Here is a 27614-nt window from a genome sequence, read left to right as displayed (position 1 = left end):
TAATTGATAGCCTTAGCTTGGGATAATTAACTTAATTAAATAAAAGTAGGTCAGCCTATCAATCCAACTATTGCCTTTTGTTTGTATCTACTACAGTATTAGTCTATCTATATATAGTCGGTGTTATTTCTGTTGTTTTCTGTCATTTTCCCAGGAAGTTTCACAGCACTGTTAAGTTGTTTCAGTTTTTGCCTCCTGGAATCTTTGTAGAGGCAAAAGCTATATATTTCTATTTTCTACATAGATTACACTATAGTCATGATAAACATGGTACTAACTACTGTAACTCATCTCCACTGCTACACGGACTGAGAATAGAATCTGAATATATTTCACTCACCAGAGGTAGGCCTATCTCATTTCTTCAACTTTTCAGTGAAGTACGATGAGAGGAAATGAAATGAAAATGTTAGATGAATTCTGATGAGATTATTCACAGTTCAAACATTTATTTTCCACACTCAGCTGTCTTTCTAATACATGAGATGAATGGGATGAGATTACGTGAAAGGAATAATTTACATCTGTTTTTTCTTTGTAGTTTTTCTCTGTACTTGTTTGTGTTTTAAGTACCGGTATTACTGTAGGACTGGCAGGCAATGTATTCTCAGCCAGCTGGGCCACCACTGCGTTGGCAGGCTCCATCTCTGGCGGATGAGTGGCTCTCCAATAGGACTCCAGGTAGTCAGCAATGTGCTCACAGGCATCCGATAGCTGGTTTTCATCTAAGATGACATCAAACATTTCCTACAGGAAATGGAAAAATTCAATTGAAATGTGTGTAACAGTCAGGAGACAAGTTAAAATCTGTGGTTATTTTTGAGAATCACAAATAAGGTCTAAATGGTTTTTCAAAGGCACACCAAAATCGTAAAAAGTCACTTATACTTCTGGAACCACAAATTTGAAAAAAAAAAAAACAGCAAACAACAACAAAAAAAAAAACTGGAAAAAAGAAAAAGAAGAATTTTGTTGGGCCCTCAGCAGTCTCACTGGAAATAACACATGTAGTATATATTCATACACTAAAGTAGTCACAATTCTGCCAACTTTTCTCATCTGCCACTAGATGGCACTCACTGGTGGACATTGGGCAAGCTTGTCTGCTGCCACAAGCTGAACATTGAGATGTTTGGTCTGAGACTTCCCTCTGGTCTTGATCAGTCTTGTCAACACCTGTTTGACAGGAATCAAGAGAAGGAAGAGAATAAAAGAAGAAGTGAAAAAAGGGACTAGTTTATAGTTATAGTTTCTCTTTAGTATTCTCTTTAGTATTAGTTCAAAACATTAATGCCCCGGTACTGTGGAATAACCTCCCTCTCACTATCCGCGCTTCTGATTCTATTGCACTGTTTAAATCACGACTAAAGACCCACTTATTCAATCTTGCCTTTCTCTCTAGTTAACATTTCACTTATGTTTTTACATTATGCAGTCTTATGCTCATTTAATTCCTTGTTTGTTCTGTATCTGCTGCTTCTCCTATGTATCAGTGACAGTTTTCTGCTTGCATACTTGCTTTGGTCCTATTTCTATTATCTTCCTTTTATCCTCTATGTTACTTGTTAAGCACCTTGGAATACCCTTGGTTTTTAAGTGTGCTTTATAAATGAAGTTTATTATTATTATTATTATTATTAATAAAAGAACTGAAACAGTCCAGAGTTCACGTTTAGAAAAATCATGTCTTATCTGATTCCACAGTCTTTTCCGGTGAAGCTTACTTTTGGTGAGGAGATCTTTACATAGACAAGAATTGGAGCCAGGGAGGTCTTGGACACCTGCATAGGGTGGTTGACGGTGTCTGCGTCTAAAACAACCAACTGCAGGCTGCGGGCGAGCTCAAAGATACGCTCCACCTCCCCTTGGATCTGAGCTGCAACACCAGAAAGCAAAAGCAAGACTTTAACATCTAAAATCCAGGAAAGTTACTGTGTGCATGATTAAACTTTTTAACATGTACAACAATAACACATCTTGAATATAACTTATGAAAATGTTTTTAGGCTACGGATGTGTATCAAGACAGACCAGTCTGTATCAAGACAGTACTTTTATATATTTTATGGGGGGCGTTCAGTCTTGATAATGTACAAAAAATAAATGTCAATATTAGTTTTAAGCACATCTCACTGTCACGTGCAAAACCACGGACACTCTAGGATATGTGCTTATTTGTCATTATTGTCATCTTTTCTCTGCTATACCATTTCTAAAATAGAAAATAAATGACTACCAAACAAAAAAGGTACACACACTCACTTCACAAAACACATCAGCAGATTAAAAACTGTGTTAATGAAAATGTCATGCTTAATAAAACTATTTTTAAAGGTTATTTGTTTTCATTTTCTTGGTGAGCTAATCCACGAGGTGAGTCAGACTCGTTACACTCATGGGAGTGTATTTAAAGACTGGCCACGAGAGGGAGCGTAAAGCAGGGCATACAGAAAATGTGGCTGCTTCTGTCCTTAATGAGTTATAGTATTCACAAATAACAGTGAAGCACATGCATATCTCTCAACCCAGCAAACTGGAAAAAACTTAATAACAGTCGATTTCAATTTTAATGACAGTGAAGTCCACAAGTCAATGGCTGTATACATACAGAGTGTTAAAAAAGTTGTTTGAGACAGATGTGATGAGGTAATGATAGGAGAAGGAAAGTGGAGCATTCAAAAACACAAGGACTACCAGTGCTTTCAGTCATACATACCGGCAGCATCTGGGATGAGAGAGCAATGAGAAAGACAAGAGTAGAGAAAACCAAACAAATTTTTATCACGCTTCTGTCTGATACCAAATATTTACTCTTCTAGGAAAAGGCGAGATTTGTACTATCCTAGTGCACAGTGTCACTGGGACAAAGACATCAAATCCACAGTAAGTTTCCAGTCAATATATAACCGTAACTGACACAATACTCCAAGTAAGTGTAGGGGGGAATACACTTATTTTCTTTTTTTATCTAAGATTTGAATATGAAGATTAGCGCTATTGTTAATATGTTAACTCTAAATGCGAAGCTAATCTAGTCCATAATTGACTGAGCTTGAAGCTACATCCACACTGGAAGTGAGTCGCAGCATCATAGCTACCAGAGACCACAGAACGTTAAGGACATTCAGCGATTACAGACTAAGCAACCACTGACAACGCAAAGTGTTTTGGACCTGAGATAAATGTTTTTGAAATCCCAAGTGATTGAGATGATTACCAATCAGAACATGTCTGTCTGCAATTTCATGTGTTTATGGGCTTTGTGCTGATCAAGACTAACAGACTGCTTTATGCAGATTTGATGTCAGTGTTCTCATCTGAGTCTCTATCATATTTAACTATTCATTTCAAACTTTTTGTCTTCCTGGCATTGGATAAATTATTTTCTGACATTATGAATTTGGAATAATCTTTGGACCACATATAAAAGCAAACTCTGTGAGCATGAGCCACACTGTGTTAATGGGATAAAGCAAGCATCATATCAAACCTGGGTCAGACAGTATTGGTTTCCTATTTTATCCTAATTAGGTTTCCAAAAGTTTTTTGCCACCAGAGACCAAAAAAGTGAGTCCCAGAACACTTAAACAATTAAAGAAGTGTAGTCAGACCACTGTTGTTTGAAATGATTGATTTATTACAGCAGCAGACAGTTAGAGCTTGATGTCCATGCTCTGAGCTCATAGGGATGCTTATTTATCACTATGTGTTTCACATTAGAGTGATAAGTTAACATGCCTTGGAGCCTGAAGGTGGATGCTGGGGTGGTGGAGGGGTTGAACTTGGGTGCAGGGAAGCCATGGCACTGACATGTCAGAGGAAGAGACGCTAAATTGGGACAGTGTGTTTTCATATATGATGCATTTTGAGTGGCTTTCATGATTTTCTCCATTTGTTTTTGTAATTGATTTATTTTCTTATTGCTACTACTGCTTCAGTTGTCTTTATGCTGTGAATGTTAACCACTGCTGTCCAGGGAAGCTGTTCTGGTGATGACAGACGGCATACCTAAATTGGAGCGGGTGTTGGAGCGATCCATTAAGGCCTTTTTGCCAGGGTTGTTGAGGATGGATCGTTTTGCCAGTGAGATATCTGCTGTTACCCGCGTAATAGTAATTCTGGAGGAGAGACAAAATAACAATCATGATTACACAGTTATGATTTTTGTTGTTTTATTTTGTTTTGGTTTTTTTTTTTAAAATAAATTATGTGATAGATTATGTGAAGAATTAAATCAGAACTTACCTGCCTTCAAATCGATGTTTTAAAAAGTCAAATAGTGCTTTTTGCATCATATCTGTAACCTACAAGAGGGAAACAAATAAAGTTACTCCAAATTTAACAAATAACACTAGAGTTTTATATTTCTTCAAAAGTCAAATTAAGCTCACCTCTAAGCCCTTCAGTGATGGTCCCATTAGAACCACAGGACGCATTGTAGGCACTACATCATACATAGCCACCTGCTCCCCCTGTAGCAAAAAAAATTAACAAAAATCCCCCAAAGTTAGATTTTTGCTTATGAAACAAGAGCTACATAAAAAACCACTACACCCATCATTTAAAGGCTAAAATTATCTTATTTTCTATACACAACCTCAAATTTTGGTGATGCATGATGATCACAAGCTCAATTTTGACTGTACTCAAATGCTTACACATATAAAGAAGAATAACTTAGTAACGTGTTATTAATACCACTTTGAGTTTTAAGCAATCGTTTCAGTTACTTTTAAAATCAGATTTTGTTCTCACTTTTTAGCTTGTCATATGAGATAGCAACTTAGAAATTCATGAACTAGTTTTTTAGCCCGTAATATACCAAGGTGGTCTAAATGCAAGTCAAAAGTTCAGTTGGCCAGTTTTCCTGACACTGTCAGTCCAATGGACAACACACATGTCCTTGCTTTAGTGTGAAAGACATGGGAGCTATTCAAAGGGCTTCAAAGTTCGGAAACCCTGTGAGCTAAGATTTCTCAGATGTTTTTCAACAAACGGCTGAAACAGATGTAAACAGAGTGTAAACACTTTCATCACTTACCGGCTTCTTTTTCACCTGCTGATTGGCTGCTTGTGCAGAATGACAAAATAGCAAACGTTCCACAGTTATTATGAACAAAAAAGCAAACATATTTATTGTTACTCGCTTGTATGCACATACTGACCTTGTGATGGAGGAGTATATTTCTTCGAGTTCATATCTTGAGCTACCTGAGATGCAGCTTTGCTAAAATGAGAGGAAATCTCTGATTTAGTTTAAGTCTGCAACATCCAAACGTTGATTTTGCCACACTCTGAATTTCAGTGCTTTAGTAATGATAAAAATAGACCACCATGTTTCTATGCAATAAAGGATTTTGATGCTTAGAGACTGTGTGTCTATTTATAGCATAAGACACAAATATATGAAGCTTAGAGGGCAAATCCCTCAAAGTGGTTCAGCACAGTTTCCACCAAAGCAACATTTTTAAGATTCTTTAGATGTGTTACAGTCTAACTGTGTCGAGTTCAAATCAATGAGTTTTTGCCTTCTGGTGAGGGGGGTGGGGGTGGGGTTCAACCTATTGAAGTAACAAAAGGAAAATATAGTCATCGCCGTTTTAATTTACTACCACACACGATGAAATAAAACAAACTTAAGTTAAACAACATAAAATACATAAAATAACTAATGTCATTGCTGGACTTTTTTGTGTTCCAAATACATGAACACACAGAGGACTTGCAACACACTAAATTACTAAAAAGTAAGCTGGGATTGTGTATGACACAAGTTTTAAGTCAAAATGTTATTTCCATATCACTACAGCAAACTTGTTTACCAATCTGGTTGATTATTTTTTTAAATTAAAAACTTAATACTCCACCAGTAAAAAGACTTTAGAATTGGCTTTTTGTTTTTTTAAAAAAGGTCCCCTACCGAGCCACCACCCACAGACAGGCTGATATCACAACTTTTCCTTTTTTTTCGTCTTTGTGCCAAAAGTATCAGTGTATACGCATTCAAACCAAAACTGTTTCCTCAAAGTCTCTCTGCTCCAGCAATTTTATTTATTTGTGGTCAATTTAAAACACAACTTTTGCATTGAAATTCCTGCATAAAAACCCTCATGAAGGAAATGAAAGAGCATCATGATGTACATACTTGGCTAATGCCTTGGCAGCTTTCCTCGCTTGGACTTCTCTTCGGATAAGAATGGTTTCCAGATTGACCGGACTGGGGACGAAGCCCACCACACCATCCTCCTTCACCGGCCGTCCGATCCACCAGTCATTGTTAAACTTCTGCTCATTCAGAAGAAAAAAAAAATAGAGTGGACATTTAAGGATTGATGATCTAATGTGGCTCACATTTTTATCTGATGATGTTAATGGTCCAATTTAGCAACTGTAGCTTTGCATTTTATGTTATGTGTATCTAAAAATTAACCCAAATCTTAATTAACAGGTGTCAAGCTTTATCAGCTAAACCACAGCACATTTAAAAATGTGTGAAAGGAGGAAGAATGCACCAAAAGTCAATTTGGGATGTTGTGTTGCTTCTCCTCTTTGGATTTCTTTTCCGTCACTTGGGTTACATTCCATCAGTTTGTTGTCATTTTGCTTCTCATTTTAAAATCCTTCTGGTTCTGCCCTGTCAGTTAGGTCCTTCTAACAACCCCCATTTGTACTGTTTGTAATTTTGCACGATGTGTGTATTTGTGTGTTTGTTTCAAACCTCTTTGATATGTAGGAAGTCCCTGGCCTCAAAAGTGACAGCCTGGCCTGGTACAGGGACGTTGTCATCGTCTGCTGGCGTGTAAGAGAAGTTGCATCGTACAGCAAATGCCACAGGCTTGTACTGGGAATACAAGGCAGGAGTTATGATTACTAATAAATCTTATTATATACAAAACAATCTACGTAAGGGTAACAGAGTAACCCTGTGTAATCCATTTTACAAAAGCTAAAAGCTAAGCTTTTATAAATATGACATTTAATAAATTAGGTGAGTAATTATAGGTAAGTAAAAAAACATTTTAAAGTTAAAAAAAACAACCATTAGTCAGTCAAGAAAAGAGAGTTACTGTGATAATACCACAAGCTGTAACGTACTACCAAACAAGTCACTGACTTTAGGTTATCCTTGTATTAATATTCAATCCTATTTTACTGTATGTGAAGTTGCACATAATTGCGATTCCTCAGTTCAGTAAGGAATAACTAACTATTAGAGAATTTCAGAATGTTGACTTCGTTACAGTGTTTTAACATCATTAGATCATAAAATGTATCAATTTTTTTTCTCCCCTTTCTACAGTTTTCTTTTTTTAAATTAAGGGGTGTAGCTAAACTGCGTAATTGTGTCAAGTACAATTGGCTGTGTTGCCAGCATTTTGTGCACATACACAAATATGTGGCCTGATGCATGTATAAATTAACATTTTGACAGATGTTAGGAAAACAAGTATAAGTTTAAAGTGAAGTGCTTTATATTTTAGAAATGTAGCTTGGACACAAATTCTGGCAAATTCTGCATTTCAGCTGTTTAAGGTAAAGTTACTGATGATTAAATTCCTTTTGTCTGACTGTCATGGCACATGATAATGGTCTGTTTGATTCTTCTTCCACCAAAGGGATATGTTTAATTTATGTCTAGGAAAAATAACCTATTGCAGCTTCTTCTTTGTTGCACTGTAACTACTGTATGCTTCCTCCTGACCGAATGCCGGTTGGTGTTGTAATCCTATCAGAATCAAATGTCAGTGGCTTGTCAATCAAGCTGCTAATTACTCCACTTTGGAAAGATGAGGCTGTGGGAGAGGCTGCAGGGTCAGCAGGGGACAGGCCGAGTGTCTTTGCCGCCTTAATTACAAAGCAACAGTGGGAGCACATTAAATCTGTGGGGGAGGATTTAATTTAATATACAACACATCAGCAGGGTCTGCTTAAAGGGCAAAAAGAGAGGAAGTCTGCTATCAACTGGGGCTTATAAGAATCACATCTCTAATGACCTTAATTGTGATTATGCCCCAAAAAGAAAACCTATATCGCACCTGTTGTATGTATGTAAGCCAGACTTTAAAATGATAACCATATGATATTACAGTCATAGTATAATACCAACAGGTTTAATCATTTTACCTCAGCTTGACTATCTACATATTGTGTTTAATATTAACTGTAAAATCTTACATGCATGTATGCAGTTTTTTTTACAGACACACCACATTACTTGATGACTAAGAGAAAACACAAAGAGAAAACATAGCAAAACATACACAAACAATTTATATATACTGTTTTAACAGTATTTGCTTTTATTTTCTTCATTAGCAGAACTTATTGCGTCTTAATGCCAATGCCAATGAATTAATAAAATTACTCTTAAGACTGTAATACTCTTTTATTACATTATCTTTTTCATACTTATATTGTGACATCTGGATCACATCAAACCCTGATGGGTTTGAAAGACAGTGATGACTAGAAAAAGGAATGTGTGTGTGAAACCCAGTAAATGTAAATTATACGTTCATTGAAGTTCATCTGGTACTTTCTTAAATTTTGCTGTGAAAAACATTTTCAGGACATCATAACCATAAAATGAGGAACCAGAAAAAAGACCATCACTTTTTTTTCATAGATTATAGAAAAACAAACTGTATAAAAGGGTAATCTTTTATCAGAAAAATGTCCCACTGTTGTTACATCGGCAAAGTAATTAATCACATATCAAATTTTGTACAATTTCAATGTTGTTGCATTACAGTATAGTTTGTGTCAGTTAAATTGGTTATTTTGCTATCTTGTAAGAAAGTATAGCAAAGATGAAAGTATTGTAATTTATTTGAAGCAATAATCAATATCCTTGGTCATCATCCTTCTCCTGGCACTGAGCACATAAAGGAATGACAAGGATGAAGACTGTGATGACTCATTTCAGTAGAAGAATATTGCTTCGCTAATCCAATGTCCTGATGTGTGTGTTTCATGTCTGTGATGTAATCATGTCCTTGAGAGCAGCCTCTCTCAAAAATGAGTCTGTAAGAGCCACAGTGGGTCAGGTCAGGTGATACATGATGCAACAGAGCAAAAGTACCTTGGCTTTCTCCAGCTGCACCTGGGCGTTTCTTTCCTCAACGACATCTGTGTCCTTATGCTCTCCCTGCAGGAGATACAAAGGAAGAGCAAATAGTTTGATCAATTCACTGTAAATAAGACAAGAGAGGAATGCTGCAGAAAATGTTGTGATTTGAATATCACAAGTGCACCGAGCCACTCAGTGCGCTCTCAGACATCAGAAGGAGGACAAGAAATTACATATTTTCTGCTGCAGTCATTTCAAGGGTGGTTACATAGTGGGGGACATATGAGACATTTAAAATTTATTCAAATCAATGCAGCAGCAGCAGGGTTACAGTCCAAGCATGGTTCAAACTCCAAAAACATTGGATTCAAAATAAAGACCTTAGAATAATAGAGAGGAAACCCCACCAATCAGATATGAGCAAACATGTTGCAGCAGTGGAAAGGAAAAAATTCATATTTTAAAATGCTATCCAATAATGCAACTCAGCAGCATCATTAGTGAGCCGTACTCTTCTGATGAACAAACAGCATAATTTACATATCGCACACCCTCAGGTAGACTTTATTTTTTAAAGTTTCTCTGTCCTAGTCAAAGCCGAATCTATTCACGTCATGTAGGGTGTCCCAAAAAACGAGAGCTGCAGTTGTTCAGCAAACGAGAGCCAAAAAGAATCATTAAACAGCAGAGTTTTAGCAAGAGATAAAACTAAAAATGGCATTTTTTCAAAACAACAAGTCATAATGAAACTAAAGGGAAAACCCTTAGAGAATTTAACCAAACAAAAGAAAACTAAAGAAAATATTGCCTCACAATAAGCTGTCCCCTCCTATACATATGCCTTTTCAACTGCATGGACTCTATCAGTTACACGGGTAAACGAGGGGTGATCAGTTTACACATAACATGTTATATATTATTTTTACAGAATTTCAGCAACAGAAAAACATTCTCTTATTCGACCTTACTTGTCCTGTGTCCCAGTTGCTCTTGGGTCAGTCCTATCAATGCAAATATGTATTTATTACTAACGACTAACAGCTGATTCCCAGGAAACACAGATGCAAAAGAGAAACTCATCATGTGATCAATAATTACAATAATTAAACAACTTATCAATTAGCTTTCAAGAAACTTTGCATGTAATTCTGCAAAAATGTAGCAGCAAACTCCCCCAGGGACACCCAGGTTTATGCATCATGTGTCCCTAAGATTAGATTGTCCTCTCAAAGACATGGTAATTAATGCTCTTGGTGTCATAGCCAGGAGGTGGCACAGCCCATCGCGTCAATCTGGCACTCATGATACGCACTCGCATCCCAGAGTCGCAAATCAGGTCTGTTGTTGAAGACAGTCTGCTCTGTCTGATGCGCCCTTGGTGAGTCAAAGTCAATATTCTCAAATCTAATCTGAAATTGTTGGTGCACAAAGTGATTTTTGTATTAGGTCCCTACCAACGATATAAAACATTAAAATTAGTTTCCAAATGTTTGCTCTGCTTCATTTGAATGCTCTTTAATTTGTTAGCACATTGAAAATCATACACGGCTAAATGGCGAAGTAACAAATAAGCTCAATTATGGTAATCCACACCCCAGTCCTAGCTAAAGTGTTTTTTCTGCAAAAAACTGGAATTGCAACTCCTGGTCTTCCGAAGTGGAATGGAGAGTTGCTTTTGTTTGCCCGCTGCCCACCCTGAGCAATGCTCCCCACAGTGTTTCCACTTTATCACAGTAGAGGGAACAATTACATTCTCCAGCAAACATTGCAGTCAGCCGCAGTACCTGCCTCCTCGAAAATCTAACAATATGTTGACATATTTTAAACATTTAACATGAAGACTTCTACAATCCACGAGTTTATGGCTGTTCATATGATTAAGACTTTTTTTTAAGTAATTGAGAATATATTGAGTGAATATCAGTCCAGGCTGCTCACTGTGCAAACCCAAAGAACCTTTTTTTTCTGGCTCACCTTTACTCTACCACCTGCTCCCCCTCTCCATGTTATTCCAAATGAGTGCACACTGACACTACTGAGACACTTATGATGATGGATTATGCACCATGTCATTACCATAGGCCAATTTTTACTTCTCACCTATCTTCAACTCCAAAACGGCTTAGCTTTAAAATGAAATTAAAAGAGAATAAGCAGGGACTGCATGAGGCGTGAGGGAAGCGACTGAGGGCGCTACAGCGCTACATGGTGAAAGAAGAAAACAATGTAAAAGAAAAATATCTTCAGAGAGAACAAAACAAAAGCACATTCAGTGGTGGCACAAATTTGCACAAAGACACTTATGCACAAAAAAAAAATCATTTCTATTTTGAGGGAAATTAGGAAAAACTAACAGGTGTCTAATGAGTTTGTGAGTCCACTCACTTACTAATACCTGAGAAACAACAAAACTATTGATCAAAGAATCACAAGGATATAACATATCAAAGTGCATATCAAAGTGCAATGTGCTGGTAATTACACATTACAGTTATGAAAAGCTGGCGGATGCAGTAGACACAATGTCAAAACAGAAAATTCAACATGATGAGGAGAAAATCAAAGAGAAGGAGGAAGTAAATCTCCCTGGGGCACAATTATGCCCAGGCAAGGATTTTTGTTTACCCATGCCTGGCAAAGACATCTGTTCGCACAGCACCCAGCTCTCCTGTGAGCCAATGTCACCCAGCCAATAGTACAAAACGCCCCCGCTGAATTATTAAGCAATACTGAACTACTGCTGGTGACTTCACGAGAATGAGTTGAGCTCTCCAAGAGAAAGGAAACAAAAAGCAAGAATATATATATATATTTAATTTTGAAAGAGGTTGTAATTAATACCCCAAGTTAAGTAAGCTTTTACTTTACGGTTCTGATTCACATCTTTATTTTAAAGTTTTACATAAGTGGGGGAGATCTTAATGGGCATGTCTGTGGTCTGTAATAGTTACAGTGTGTGATTCTAGACTCTACTGTAGATGAAGACTGTGCCTGGTTTACTTTATTCACTGTGTTGCTGCATTGAAGCCATCTATATAACTGTACCTGCTTGAACTGAGACATTTTCTCATTGTCTCTCATAATTATTGGATTATTCTCTCAGATTTTCCAACCTGTGCATAATCTGGCCCCAGCTTCTGAAATGTGAAGATCTGAGCTTTTTCTTTGAGATAAATTACATTTAACTAAATGTTTAAAAAATGTTTTGTTTCATTGTGTTATTGTGATTTTAAAGATGTGATCAATTCAGAAAATAAATCTTCACATTAATAGATGATCATTAGTTCATTAGTTGTTACAGTCCTTTCTCTTTTAATATTAAATTGAATCAGCTGAGTTAGAAGAAACTACATCTTTGTTGACCAATAATACCCAGACTCTTCCCTGTACAGTATTTTCTCTCTATCACTAAACCTTTCTCTTATATAGGTACTCCAAGTTGATTTTTCATTCCACTCTTTCAAAGTCTTTACCCTTAACTGATCCCCTCATCATTTCATTAAACCCCCTTCTTTCTTCTCCTTAGTCCTTCTCTCTCTCCCTGTTGGAGAATCTTTTTAGACCATTACTGTGATTACGTGGCTTAGAGGGTGGGCAAAGGAAGGTAGAGGGCAAGGATGACGTGAAAAAAAAAGGAGTGAAGGCACGCTCTCTCATGTGCTACCTGAAGGTGACTCCTATTCTGCTGAAAAGTGTTTACACAGCTCTTTCAAAACGCGCCAGGAGAGTGCATTAGGAAAGGAGCATCTGATTGGGGAGATGGACTCCATCCCCAAACTGAAATAATCAGAACCATCGAGTCACCAGGAGCCAGCTGGCTGCACTGGAGGACTGTGATTCCCCAGAGGTCGAACAAAACTCTGAACCAGTTTTCAAAGGGATCCTGTTATACATGCAGCTTGCACCAACATCAGATATTTAGCAGGTATTTTAAGCCTTGCATGACAAAATGTGCAAAATTATTAGCTCATTAACAACCAAAGAAAAGAGAAAAGTGTGGCTCTGTACCAAGTTTGGTAAACTAAACTAATATCTTGATGCATGCTCAATCATCTAGGCAAGGAAATCCCATAAAGTTTATTATGGACGTAAAATTTTAAGGGGGGGGAGTTTCATCAAACATTCATCAAACATTTCGTCACTCATCCAAGTGGATAAATGTCTTCCTCAGATGACTCAATCATCCAAGTGGCGTTCCTCTCAGTAAAACACTACGTCCAGATGAACAAAATCAACTTTTGAACTTTGAGTGTTTCTTGATTGGTTCATGATTGAGTGACTACTAAAGCAGTAACTACAATCTCCCAAATGCAAAGTTCATTGCCCTCTCTCACTGTAAGTCAGGTGAGGAGGGACCAGGTCATTGCCTGGTCATCCAACCATATAGTGAAGTACTTAGATGCATGTGGTGGAGCTCAAATGATTATTTCCTTTTTGAATGTTGGAGACTTCTTTATGGCCTTTCCCTCCTCCTTTTCCTTTCTCTTTCATTTTGTTGTCTTGCACTTAACACTATTTGGAAAGCTTTTATTGCACTTACAGTAACATAAGTTGATGACAGCTGGACAAACTTTTTCTTTGCTACACCTGTCTTTTATCTGCTCCATGTCGGTAAAACAGAAACACAAGTGGTGAAAAAGACAGTAGGTAATGGCTAAAATGACTTTGACACTCTGCTGAAAGTCAAGTCTTGAACTGACAAGTGTGCCAAATTTCAAACCACACAGACCTTTGGCCCACCAGAGGACATAACTGTAAAAGACAAAGAGTACATGAAACATTAACTATCAAGGATGAAATCCTAAGTAGGTTGGGAGAATGTATAGAGTCTTCATGTCTACACATACTAGCTGGACACTGGGAGGCACGCTTGACTCTTTGCTGTAGGAAACTGTACCAAACAGTACAAGAACCTTTTCCTCTTGAGTTGAGAGGATGAGTTCACATACAAGATATACAGTGGGAAAACTGACAATTTGAGATAATGGATGATCCTTCGATTTGCTTTGATTGTCAAGGGAAATAAAAACGATTACTACATTAAATAATTAAAACACAGTCATGTGCAATCCAAATTTCCTTCAAGGTGCAGCATGATAGGTGGTGACACAAAGATGAAAATGCTCATGCATCATGATGTGTAAGTTCAGAATATTTCTGAATATAATCAGAGGGAAAATCCAGACTGCTATGTGCACAACCAGTCATGTAGGTCTCTGCACATTAACTGTGGGAAGACTCACATGAGGAGAGTTTACTTTAAATGACTGCTCTATGATCTTTGGCCATACCACCCACCATTATTCGAGAATAAAAATGAAAAAGGAAATACTACTATGAATGCTGAATCACAAAATACCTCCTCACAGGGGTAAAAACTAGAAAGGAAAATCCATCCATTATCTTAAGTTTTTTTCAGTGTTTCCTCTTGAATATATTATTCACTGTACTGTGTAGAGTGTATTCGCCAAAGATACTCATACAGTAATTCCCACTTCATATTTACTTAACATACAGAAAGACATTTCCATGGCAACCATATGCAACGTGAGCATAAATGACTTCCCCTGATGAAAATACGTCTGCTGTTAGATTCTGTATACCACAATCCTCAGACAAATATACATAAGAACCTCAACAACCCATACCTGACACCTTAACTCTCCTTCACATTCATCACATCCTTATAGACTGACTAAAGACATTAAGAGAGCATTACATAAAACTCAATGGGAGATCCATCAAGGAGCTAGTTAAACCATCATAAAATTTTCATTATATTTATGTCAGCTTTGAAGTGCTGATGGAACATCATTACTGTACTTCCATCCTCAGATGACACAGCAGAAAACTATTACACCTGTACACTCATCTATAAATAGTATTTTAAATATGTCATAAAAATCAATCTTTTTATCTTTTCACGAAGTTCAGACCCTAATCCAACATCAGTGTAAAACATCAGCATGAAAGACAGGAAGCAGAAGTGAGTTGAACTAAAGATGCTTTTTAGATGAAAACAACTTTTTTATAGTTATTTTAACTGCTGAAAGGATGACAGAAGTATCACCTTTTTAATATCTTCGCAGAGCAGGAACAGATTTCAATTCTACCATTTAGAGCTCAGTTTTTAGGGTATCTTTTGGCTTCTTTTAGCGTAAATATATAGTATTTGGGCAAGACATTCATATGTTAATTGGACAAACATGAGTGCACTAACACTAGTAAAATTCTAGCTCCCTAAACAACAGAAAAGGACACATCTTAAATGGATTTATGTGATGGAGTACCCATTGTCAGGTCTTATACCACTTCAGAAGACAAGCAATTCACAGGACAAAACCCAGAGAAGTAAAACATAGGTAGTTATTTAGGAAGGTAACAATATAGTTAATCCCATAGTGATTCGTTCAAAGCACTCATATCCATATGGGGAAACTTAATTGTACTACCTCCTGTACCCTCCCATGCCTGCTTGGATACTCCACAGGTACTGCTGTTATCTCATTCATCACAAAAAAGACATCTAAGGCTAGGAGTTTCCACTTCAATGAACAAGACCAAGGTGAACAAATCTGTGGTGCCTTCATCCCTGTGGCAGTTAACTACTGTAATAAGAGCCTTAAGTTTGACAAGAGAGCTCAAACGCTTGGCAGTTTATTATAGGACTGTGACTCCAGCATCATTCACTGACATACCACACAATGCAAATGACAATTATGACAGCAGTTCTGAAAAAATGACAGTATGGTAATGATAACAGAGTTTTAAAACCACCCTGTGTATCTCATATGTGATGGTGAATTGGTTGTTGCTCTGTCCACAGCCAAATAATCACAGGAGAAAGGCATCAGTGCAAACCCTGCATATAAGCCCCCAAGGACAATACTGAGGAGAGATTCAGCATGCCCACAACTCCCAGTTCCCTGAAACTGCATACAGCAAAAACCATCAGAACTTTTATAAACTCAGCCAGCGCCACAGTAATTCTCTTCACTCACAGCTCACTTAGACAGCAGGCTTTGATACATTACTTTAATCCAGCTTTTAAGAAAGTAATGATACAATTCTACTGTTGACATGAATCCAAATTTGAATTTAAGTCAGAACCACAAAAGGCCATCTTGAGCTGGGCAAAAACCAGTTGTGATAACAATGAGTCTTCAGACCACACTTTCTGTAATATTTGGGTACTTGTAAAGCTTCAAGCATTTTTTTTGCAAAATTGTGATGCTGTTGTGTCGGTAAAATCATACAGAAAACAATATATAGATGAGTCACAGATAAAAACAAAAACTAAACAAAAGCAATGTGTTGGACCTTTTAACTCGCCTTTGAGCCATTGCTTTTAGTTAAATGATGGCTTTGCCCATTTTTCAGGTTTCCAGAGATACTGACCAAAGTGTAACTATTCATAGAAACCACAGACAGTTTTTCTTTCATACTACACTATAGTGTAGACTTACATTAAGAAATAAGCTGTCACTACATATGCAGCCACAAGAACTTCAGTGCGATTTAGGATTTTTCTCTTCAAGTCTCTGGAATTCTGGGAGAAACACAATTCTTCTTAAAGCTATTTCCTCAGGAAATTTAATGTTTTAATGTTTGTGGTGCAGACATGTCAGTCCAAACTCTTGCACGGGTTTTTAACTGGGTTGAGATTTGATGACTGTGATGGCATTAATACAATTTATTGTATTCCTACTCAACAAACTGTTCCGCAGCTCCGCAGTGCAGTGGTTTACACATTTTTACACGAGGGAAGATCCCCAGGAAGAGATTGAATCCCTTGCGAGTTGCTTTAGGAAAGTAAAAATCTGCCCAATCATAAATGTGGGAGCTTCCTGCTATGGTGACACCTTGTAAATAAGAGAGAGGCTTAAAGTCGCTTCTCCTTTATGCAAACCACTCAGTGTGCTATGGATGACATCGTCCAGGAAGAGACTATTGCAGATCATACAGGATGAGGCTGATCTTACTTCAGTTCAGGATTTCAGTATTTATATATTACCAATTCACAATAACAGTCATCTCAAGGTACTTGCAGCGATCCTTACATCTACAGAGACAAATGGATTAGAAGAAGGAATTGCTTCTACAGGCAGCACCATCAAATACCCCAAAGAGGGCAACGGTTTTTTATTTTGATTTGTCACCTGCCCGCTAAAGCACCTGCCAAATACATTAAACCATTATAGTGAAAGTTGCCACTACAAAAGATGTTGCACATACCCAACTGCTGACACACACAGATAAACATATGGCCATCCCACTTCTAGTACCCTTTACTCATTACTCAACGGAGGGACCTGCACTCATCTTCACATTTGCCCTTCATTTTGGCCTCAACTATAAAAGTGCCACGGCTCTATGGCTGCAGTGTGGTTAATTTGACAAAATCTGTCAGAGAGGCATATAAATACCTGACTGACATGCTCTAAACTGCCTATGTAGACACTGTTGCTGCAGAAGGTATCTCAAGGACCACATTTTTCCATGACAATAGCGGCCTTACTGTTGCAGCACTTGGATATATCTTTCTACTGCAGCTGTTTAAAGTAGGTGTGCCGGTTTTGGCTGAGAAAGCATGAGTGTAGAGTCTGTTGGTGAGTTTGTCGTTTTTATCTTGTATGAGTCAATGATTTTTTTTTTCATGAACAAGATCAAAGATGTAATATCTTTACTCATATCACACTTTTGATCTGTGCATACATGCTGGGATGGTTATTAAAAGCGTGCTGCTGAATAGAGAGTCATGCATCAAAAAGGACGCAAACACATGCCGCTTCCCCTTCATTACAGTTTATTGTTATCTGCAGAGCAGGTCAGTGATCTAATTGTGACTAATTTCCTGTCGGCCCACCAATGAGGCGCTGGCAGCAAGCCCAGGTGTGGTGAACATTTGTCAATTTTTGCCAATAAATATTTCCTCATATTTTGTTCTGTAGGTGAGGAATAATGAAACTCAGCTCTCTTACACCCGTCTTCTTCTGCTGTTCATTTTTTACTTTGACATGCTATTCTGTATATTGTGATGATTTCTTTGCTACTGTATCTCTTGGTCATTAACAGCCTGTTCATTTGCATGCAGTGAGTGTCCTGATCCTGTTTTCTCCAAGCCCTGTCTAATCAGCTGCTTTGCATCATCCGTCTGAAGGAGACTGGCTCCATGCCCTCTCCCTGATGCTACCATAAAGCAGATACGGCCGGGCTGGCACAGCTATCTTTACTTTGGCACGAATCTCCGTCTGTGGAGTTTAAGGCTGCATCACATCTCTTTAGATCTCAAATTATAGATCAAAAGAGGCAGTAAATCAGTACCACGGTAAATGTATTTTAATTCATATATAGTTTGTTAATGTGGGCTTTATCATTATTATGGCTGCTGATATTGCCAGTAAAAATAAAAGGTAAAAAAAAGGTTGCTGATGCTGCAGTGAAAAATGTAGAAACTGCAGAAATTAGATTATTAGTAACTTAATGGCTCCTCCAATTCAGACAGATGTAGATAAAAGCTGATGGCTGATACATGATCACATCTTTAAGGGCCCATACTGTCAGCTTTTGTTTCTTTAAAGCAAAGAGAAATAACAACCAGCAAAATTCCAGCTTGTCAGGAGCTGAAATGTCCTAACCACCTGGCCAGTGGGTCATCCATAGTTTGAATACTAATGCTATATTAGTTGTATCTCAGTTAAGTGGGTTTTGAGAGAGTATGCTTAATTTACATGTTACAAGAGAAATTATTTTTACATACTGTAGCAGACCAGTCCCCATCCTTAGCACACAAAAGGATACAGCATATTTGTTAGAATGAGAGGGTGGTGCAGTGGTGGGGTGGGCATCCTCTGCCTGTCTCCCACTTTTCAAAGGAAATTTGAAACTGGCTGCAGACGTGGATGTGAGAGTGAATGGTTGATTGTCTCTTTATTTGAGACCTCTGACAGACTAGCAACCTGTCCAGGGTGTGCCCTGCCTATTGCCCTATGAGAGCTGTGGCCCTGAATTGGATAAATGGAGGGAAATGGATGGACGTCTGTTAGATAAAGCCCTTCACCACCGTCATTAAAATTTCAGAAATGTTTAAAGGCACACTAAAGTTTCTGGCAACACATGGTGGCAACAGCTTTTTTAATGCAAGCCCACAACTTAACCATTACTTCTATAAATTCTGTTAGGACATCATTTCTAGAAACCAGAAGAATATGAGCATATTTTTTTAATTTCCTGGAGAATCTGTTAAAAGACAGGGTAGAAAAAGGATTCACACACAAAAAATATATAAATTAGGGTCCAACTGTCATTGGATTTTTAAAGATATCTGATGTGTGGAGATTTAAAAATCCAATATAGAATAGAAATATTCTTTATTTTCCCTCACTGGAGGAAATTCAAGTGTTGCAGCAGCAAAGTGACAGGCAGATGGAGCAGGCGGATTCACACAAAAGTAAAGAATATAATAATAAAAATCAGAAATAACAGACTGTACAGTAAGTTTGGGATATGTCATGCTTCTAATAATTTTTTTGCGTAGTTATTCTTTGGTTCTGCCCAGTTCTGCTAAGATCAGCTGGTTGGTGCGTTTGTGGAGAGTCAAACACATTTCGTGAACAACAAAGTTGCAGAACGCCCTCTGGTGGACAATCTATGTAATGCCAACACTCACTGTTGAAGGGTGTTTCAAGTTCATTTATCAGTCATTATCAGTGATGACACCAATAGATCGATATGACCAATAGTATGAGCCCACTAACAAATTGTTCAGGCTCTAGTATAAAGTGCTGAAAGAGTCTTGAATCACTGGACAACAAATAAACATAGGGAACTTATTGTAGTAGTCACTGCCATCAACATGTCAGGCTGGGAAAAAGAAAAAGGCCAACAAAGAAGAAATATCACTGCACAGTTTAAGATGGGCTTGCTGTTTCGTATGGAGGATTTTGGGATTACCCCAAACTCCCTGCTTTATTGGCAGTGTTCAAAAATACATTTAATGGCAGGATTTCATTTCATTCATGTATTCTTTTTTTCTGATTTCATCACCCTGCAGTGCCTAGTTAGAGTTTGTAATTGCAACTAAAGAAATTAACAAACAGTATTTGATTAATTTCTTTAAATGTGTGAAGAAGAACAGGTCGCTGCTCTGCTATGCCTGGGCATGAAATTAGAAGTCATCCTGCAAGAAACACACTGTAGCTGCTTAAATCTGTGGGAAACATTAAAATATACTGCAGAAAAAGACTCTTGGAGTGATTTAGAAAAGGTGGCATTACAACAGTTCTGATTCCACTGCTTGCAATACTCTTAACTCTGTCAGCACTGTGTGCAGCACATGTAGCAGCGTCACAGCTGAACCCCAGTTGTGTCTTAATATTAAGCTGCTAACTGGTTTGTGAAGATTCCCTACCAACACATCAATATCAAATTTCTTTTCCCCAAAAATCTGCATCTGTATCATCCTCATAAATCCCATATTGGTCAATCTCTAAAGAGTAACATTAATTTTTCAGCATCATATTAGAATCTCATCACTTTGCAGTTAATGATTACTCATTCATCAAGAAATACAAAAAAAGATATTTGCTCATAGTGATTTGGAAAATTACAGCGCCAGACTAAATGGGGAGGGGGGATCTTTATAAGCATAAGAAGCAATGTGTATTTGGATCCTTTTCTATCTCTGTCTCTCTCTCTCTTTGGGTCATGATTGTCTCTGAGTAAGGAGATTAAGATAGCATGCGTCAATCCAGGATTTAGAGACAGAGAGACAAATGCAAACTCCTCACAGACAGCCAACACTGCAGCTTCGACTGAATGTGCTCAAGTTCGCTGACAGTCATCAGATATACATAAAATAGATGCATTTGTTGTATCTATAGCACTTAATTCCTGGCTTGCCGGGCCCCTGTAATAGATACATTTCATCTATAGTTCACAGAAATCTCTTCTGCTCTGCACAACGCTGTGATGCAACGTGATTAGAACTGGTGTGCAGAGGGGTGTGCGCCTGTGTGGGGATTATAAAATATCATTTTGCCAGCCATTGGTGTTCTAATCATTTCTCACTTAGTTATTGCACAAGTACTGAGCAACCACTATCACTGGAACTGTCACTCTATGAGCACACAAACCTGACATCAAGTTAAACGCAAAATAAAATAAATATAGAGTCGTTTTTGTTTTGTTTTTAAACTGCAAACAATTTTGATGCAAACAATAAAATTTTAAATTTGGAAACTGCCCTAATTTCACAGGAAACAGGTTTACTGATATTTCTGGAACTTTCCACACAGCATCACATCTTATTACTCCACTTCCTGCCTGGAAGGAGAGCAGGTATCAGCATGTAATGCCCCAGTAACAACTACTAAGAGGCTTTTCCTATTCTAAGTAACATGCAGTGGGCCAGCACTAACTAGCACTGCAATCCAAGAGAGTAGGCCAGCCAAAATCTTCCTGCATGTGTTAGTATTACATCTCCAAAACAGAAGAAAAATATCAGTGTAGCTTTGTTAAACCAAGAAGCGCATGTCCAAACACTTCCTCCGGTTCTTCCTCCTGTTTATCAAACTATACTTCATTTTACATATTCTGCAGCTACAGGGGAACTTTAGTATTTGAAGTAATATTTCTAGCCACCATGCAAATGGTATTTACTTTCCTATAGCCATTTTTGTTTTCCAGCAAATACTGTCTCTTACACTCCCTGCCCAATCCGTTTCTCTAACTTTGTGTTTTGTTGGGTAGTAGCACAGTTTGAAAAAAAGGAAAAGCTGTATGTCACAAAAACAGTGAACCTAAAGACCAAAATATAGAAGAATTTCTTATAGTCGCTTCTGGAAATGTAAAATAAATCCACACCAAAATAGTCCTAAAATGTTTTTCACTGACAGAGAATACTGGCAATGTATTTTGTAACATGAGATGTGAGAAAATAAATAAACAGAGACCAATATGACTGATGATCAAACGTATAAATATTGTCCATTCTGCATAAATTCAGTAAGGCCACTAGATTTTTCCAGCTAAGATGTTTGCTTGCATAAGGAAATAAGATTTGATGCTTTGATGCTGATTGTTAGAGGAGTCTTTAAATAGATTTTGGGAATACCCCTTAACAGCGGTAAGTACTGTTACATCACCCTCAAGCTGTTTAAAAGACTGAGAAGTGGGTGCCTCACTCTGTGAAGTTTACCTGAATACTGCAAACTGGAGCTTGGTTTCATAACTAAAACAAAACTGCTCTCTGGGTTTTACCGCCTGTGGATTTCATTTTGTTTTTCCACTTTACTGTTAAACAAAACACTCTTTCAGAGTAGGTGATGAGACGTTCAGTGTCAATGCATGGGCTGCACAGCATGTGCAAGAGACACAAAACCATGCTGCTGATGGCGTGCTCAACAGCTACAACACGTGAAGTGAAAAGAAAGCCAAATAGGTGGAGCACATAGTTTGGGGTTTAATACCACATGCCACAAAGTTCACCGCGAGTGCAATAGTCATAAATGAGAGGAAAAAGCTCGAGAAGAGATTTAATCCATCCGATTTTCACAGACTATTGGTTATGCAACCCTATCTGAAGTCTGTTTTTCAGCTGGACATATGACATGATACAAGCATGCGGATATGCATCTCTATCTGCCCTGCGCGCTGTTACATAGCGAGTGCAATGATGTGGAAAGGCCTCACACAAGGATTAACGCCCAGTGCAACAGATGGCGTATTCTCCAACCCTTCCTGTTCAGCACACGCGCACAAATATGCACGAAAAAGAAATATCTGAAATGTTACCTTCTTTTTGGGCGGCATGGCAGTTAAAGGTGTCCTGTAGCGCTATTCCAAGGCTGTAACGACCACTTCAAATCACCATTCACCTGGCTCCAGTAAATGAGAAATGGGCAAGCATGCCATGAGATTGGTTCTCCCTCCACTCAGGTGGATAACTCCGAGGATGCTCTAAAGTGCAACCGATACGCGTGTTCCCTGAGCGCCAGTTTGTGCGTGAGGATGCAATTTCTGCCCAGGACCGCGACGCCCAGGACACCACCGGAGACTGCGAGAGTTGCGTGAAGGGTTTCACTTAAGTCGCTGATGTGAGTTGAGTGTAGTTGCCCCTTCCCGAGTCCTGTGGGTATTAAAGGCTTATTTCTCCGTGCGGCATCTGTTACGCCGCACACCGTTCACTCTGACCTCAGGCACCAAACACACCAGGAAAGTCTCCAACCCACCCGAGCTTTCTATGAGTTCTAAATAACGGAAAGTGAGGAAAGTGTCACTTTTTAAAAAATTAAAGAACAGAATCCATCCTCTGTGCGTGCTGTCCCTGATTGTGCGCGCATGTTCCTAGGGTTTGTGTGGAAAAAAAAAAAAAGAATTGGAGTGTTATAATGGCCTGGCTCCAAAATAGAAAGATGGAAATTAAAAAAACAAGCAGACCATAATTCCATTGTGCGCCCGATTTACAGCACGGAATTACAGACAAACAGAATTCATCATCCAGAGAGCGCATTCATGAGACTCTTTCATCACATTGGTTCGGTGTCATTATGTCACCACTAAAACTCGATGCCAAGTATGAGCCAGACATAGACGCTGCTTCTTTTGAAGCTAAATCGACAGATGGTTTGCAAACCAGTTATTAACTATCTTGTATCCATATTATTTCGTCATTTTAAATAGTGTAATAGTTGTTTATTAAAGATCAGTTAACTACCAGTTTACCATTTATTGGCAATAGCTTCGATGAAGTGCTTGAGTGATTTGTACTTTTTTGATTAACACTCTGAACCAAGACGTTGAACACAATGCCAATTTTACTTTTAGTGCTTAACTAATTTGCTGATAATACCTCTGATTTGAAAATGTTTATAAAGGTTTATAATTTAATTTGATCATGCTGTCTTTATGCATTGCGTAGGACCTAAAAACAAAAAAATTGTATACTTCCTCTTCCACTGTTTAAAGGTAAGTAACAGTGTTTGGCCCATTTGTCACCGTGGCTTGCAACCTGGACAGCTGGACAGGGGACATGAGGAGATGGGCGTGTGGTACCAAAATCTCCAGGGAGAGCTTATAAGGAGAAGAGGGACAAAGATGGGAGTGTTAAATAAAACTGAGAATAGAAAAGAAAATGCAGACCTGTAGTCAGCTGAGCCAGGCTGTGACTCTGTGGAGAGATGATAATGACTCCTGGGTCAGATGTACATCTGCGCTCTACACACATAAACACACACACGGCTCTTGTCCTTGTCAATATCTATGCTGCTGATCAGAGGTCAGACAGCTGCAGTCACCTGAGCTCTAACAGAGTTTGGCCTTTACTAAACTCTGATCTATGACACCTCAAATCTCCTCAAGCAATAGCAGGTTCCCCTGCAGAGGCAGTGAAGCACCCCAACAAAGTGAAAATTTTGGCATCATCAGTACAGAGGAGGTCAGGAAAGCGATATGACAGTGAGTCTCTACAGACATCTGTAAAACACGATGGAGGCTCTGTCCTGGTTTGGTGGTGCATTTAAGCCAGTAGTTTTGGGGATCTTGCCAAAATTGATGGAATTTTTCATTCAGAAAACAACAGATGGATTTTGCGCCACCATGCAATAACATCTCAAAAGCATCCGAATTGCAACAGTTTCATTTTTCAGCATCGCAATGATTCAAACCCACAGTCAATGCAAAAACCTGGACAGAAAAAGACACTGAGCAGCACTTTTAGACATGGATTTGCCTCCCCAAAGTCCAGATTGTACACTAGTAAAGCAGTGCGGGAACAAAAGGCAGCCAACATCCAAAAAAAGAGTTTTGAATGTCCTTCAAGAAACATGGAGAACTATTCCTGCAGACTACAAAATGACAAGAAAGCTGCCTAAGAGACTTCAAGCTGTGATGAAGAATAAAGCTAGTCACACCAAACATTGCCTTTCAGTCTGCACCGATTTCCTCTTTTCCTAGTAAAATATAAAGAAATGAGCTCAAGACTTTTGTACCGTGCTGTAGCTCTACATAAACACTACTTTCTTTCTGCACATTAATCGGAACCATAATTTACAAAATGAAAATCATGTTGTATTAAGTAAGAACTGAAAATAGAAACTGAACCCATAAACTTTACAGCGGTCAAAGATCAAGTGACACAAGAGCTATTTTTCCCAGAACTTTTTATACAACCACATTTCTTCAAAAGAATTGGCTACTTTTGGCCATTAGACGGATAACAGTCTCTACAGCATACACTGGCTTCACTTATCAGACACAAAAGCTATGTGCAACATGTCTATACTTTCTATAATACCGCAACATTTTTTGGACTTACAGAGAAGGGTAACTTTAACTTTTTCTTGTTTTTTCCCCCTGAACTATCAAAGCCGTTAGAGTAATGTTTGGCAGATTAAAAGAGATAAAAACTAGTTTACGTCTGCTGCTGCCATATAGCCAGTAAAAACATATGAAAAACATATATTCAAACAAATGGCTTATCAAAATCTTCACTATAGAAAAAGTAGTTGACAGAACTCACTACACTAACTTAATCTGACAGAAACAATTTCGTAGACTTCTTCACTCAGTTATCGCTCTCTCCATATATATATATATATATATATATATATATAGTCACAGATTTTTTTACTGTTAAAATGCAGAAATATAAAGCACAGAGCTTTCATCTCACTTGTCATCCAACATGAGTTCATGTGCACATGTGCTTTTACACATACATAAACAAAGATCTGTCCTTAAGCTTCTTATAACCTTTGTGTATGTGTGTTCTGTCAATCTGGAGCCGGTAGTGCAGGACTGCTGAGCCAGAGATGGACAGCATGCATAATTTTCAGGCAAGACTGGACACTCCACCCTCCCCAATGTCCATAAACCCACATACCTCCCCTGAACTAAATTAATAAATAAATAAATAAATAAACAATAAAAGACTGAAAATTTTATTTTTAGTAGCAAGTGAACACAACCAAAATATTAAATCATTAACACTGGAAGCCTGGTGAGCACAAGTTAGCCCCGAGTGAACTTTACAGTTATTTCCATTCATCGATTTCAGCCCTATCAGTTTCTTTTCATACGTTTTCATCAGTCGATGCTCGGATGGTGTACGACTGACACAACAGGATGGTGCAAAGCAAGCTGAAGAAGAGCTGAGCTTTTTATCACCACACAGCTGTTGGACAAACCAAAGCAGATGTGCAGAAGAGGCATCACCGACAGTGAGTTTATGTCTTTTGAATATACAAACCAAACTCCGGTATACTGAAACTTCTACATGCATCATTCCTTAGAAAATGCAACCGTAGACAACAAATTTCAAAGCAGATAAGCCTGACAGAATTGAGAAGCATTAAAAATTGAGCTGAAATAATCTGCTTCCCCCCATCAACCTACCAGACAGGCAGTACTCACCCAGGACACATTTCTGTTCTTGAGCAATTTTGACATGACTTGCAGGTGAAAAGGTCAAGCACTCGGCTCGTGATAAGCTTAGCATCCACAAAGACACAGATTTCAGTCCACCTTTAAGCGCGATAGCCCGCTTGGAGATGGAGACAGGTTTTTCATTTGACGTCCTCTGTTTTCCCCTGTGCCAACAGCCCTCACCAGATTTACATCTGCCTGGAGCGTTGCCCTCCAATCACACCCCGCTGAATATGCTCCAAAACTCAGTCAAGAAGGAGGAGGAGGCCAGGGAGTGAGACGGAAACAAAGATAGGACGACTCCAAAAGTGCTCATCAGAGGCAGAAATAGCACATGGAGAACGTTCTTTCACTCGTCCACCTGAGTCTCACTGCTCCTCCTCTCTATCAGTGGCTTCATCTTCATGAAACCTGTATGAATAACTTAGGAGGGGCTGATGTCCCCTTCCCTGCGATGCTGGCGGTTGGATGCTGGTGCCAATCCCACCCTTCTTACAACTGGGAAAGAAGAGACTGACAATGGAATATGAGGGATAGGGCAGTGAGTGTTTTAAGATGGAGGGAGAGTGAGTTAGGAAGGAGAAGGTTATGAAGTGGAGGAAGCAGTACAAAGAACTGCAAAGACACAGATGTGAGAGTCGGTTACTGATCCCTCGTGTGAGATTAAAGAGGAAACATTAAATTGGCTGCTGTGAAATATCTCATTTTTCTTCATAACATGCTCAAGCAGGCTGCAGTGAGGGTCTTATAAGCAAGTAAAGTTCATGGGGAGTCTTGAAATGTTGAGATGAAAATTCCACTGCTCACACTGCACTGAACACCTAATGCAGAGAGAGGACTACAGGCAGCGCGCACCGATGCTCCCTGTCAGACCATTAACCTGCTGACTGCTGCTTATTTTGAGACTCTGCAGTTCATTTGCACTGCTGTACTGAATCATGCATTGTGTGAATAATCTGGCTACATTTACTGGATACACACTGCACAATATGATCCACTGCACAGGCTGAACTCAGTCAACTGCAGTAAAAATACATGTAACACATGTGCAGGTAAGCACTCAACTGTAGTCTAAGTAAGAGTCAGCAAAGCCATATGTTTAATGCAAGCAGTTTGGATT

The 27614-nt window shown here is 38.4% G+C and overlaps 1 protein-coding gene across 1 annotated transcript; it reads right to left on the bottom strand.

Annotated features, from left to right (window-relative positions):
* Positions 1–611: 611 nt before the first annotated feature.
* cacnb2b (calcium channel, voltage-dependent, beta 2b) lies at positions 612–23245 on the bottom strand. The gene is made up of 12 exons (XM_039601870.1): positions 22865–23245; positions 9083–9148; positions 6719–6841; positions 6146–6285; positions 5166–5227; positions 5042–5067; positions 4392–4472; positions 4246–4304; positions 4009–4118; positions 2717–2725; positions 1725–1876; positions 612–1176 (listed from the first exon to the last, which is right to left on the bottom strand). Exons 1-12 carry the CDS (start codon positions 22880–22882, stop codon positions 1066–1068), a joined length of 957 nt encoding a protein of 318 aa, XP_039457804.1. The 5' UTR covers positions 22883–23245; the 3' UTR covers positions 612–1065.
* Between the last annotated feature and the right edge of the window lie 4369 nt (positions 23246–27614).

The sequence above is a fragment of the Oreochromis aureus genome, linkage group 18 (genome assembly GCF_013358895.1).
Source record: "Oreochromis aureus strain Israel breed Guangdong linkage group 18, ZZ_aureus, whole genome shotgun sequence".
Classification (NCBI taxonomy): domain Eukaryota; kingdom Metazoa; phylum Chordata; class Actinopteri; order Cichliformes; family Cichlidae; genus Oreochromis; species Oreochromis aureus.
The sequence above is the reverse complement of the archived record's forward strand: the minus strand, read 5'-3'. Positions and strand labels throughout refer to the sequence as shown.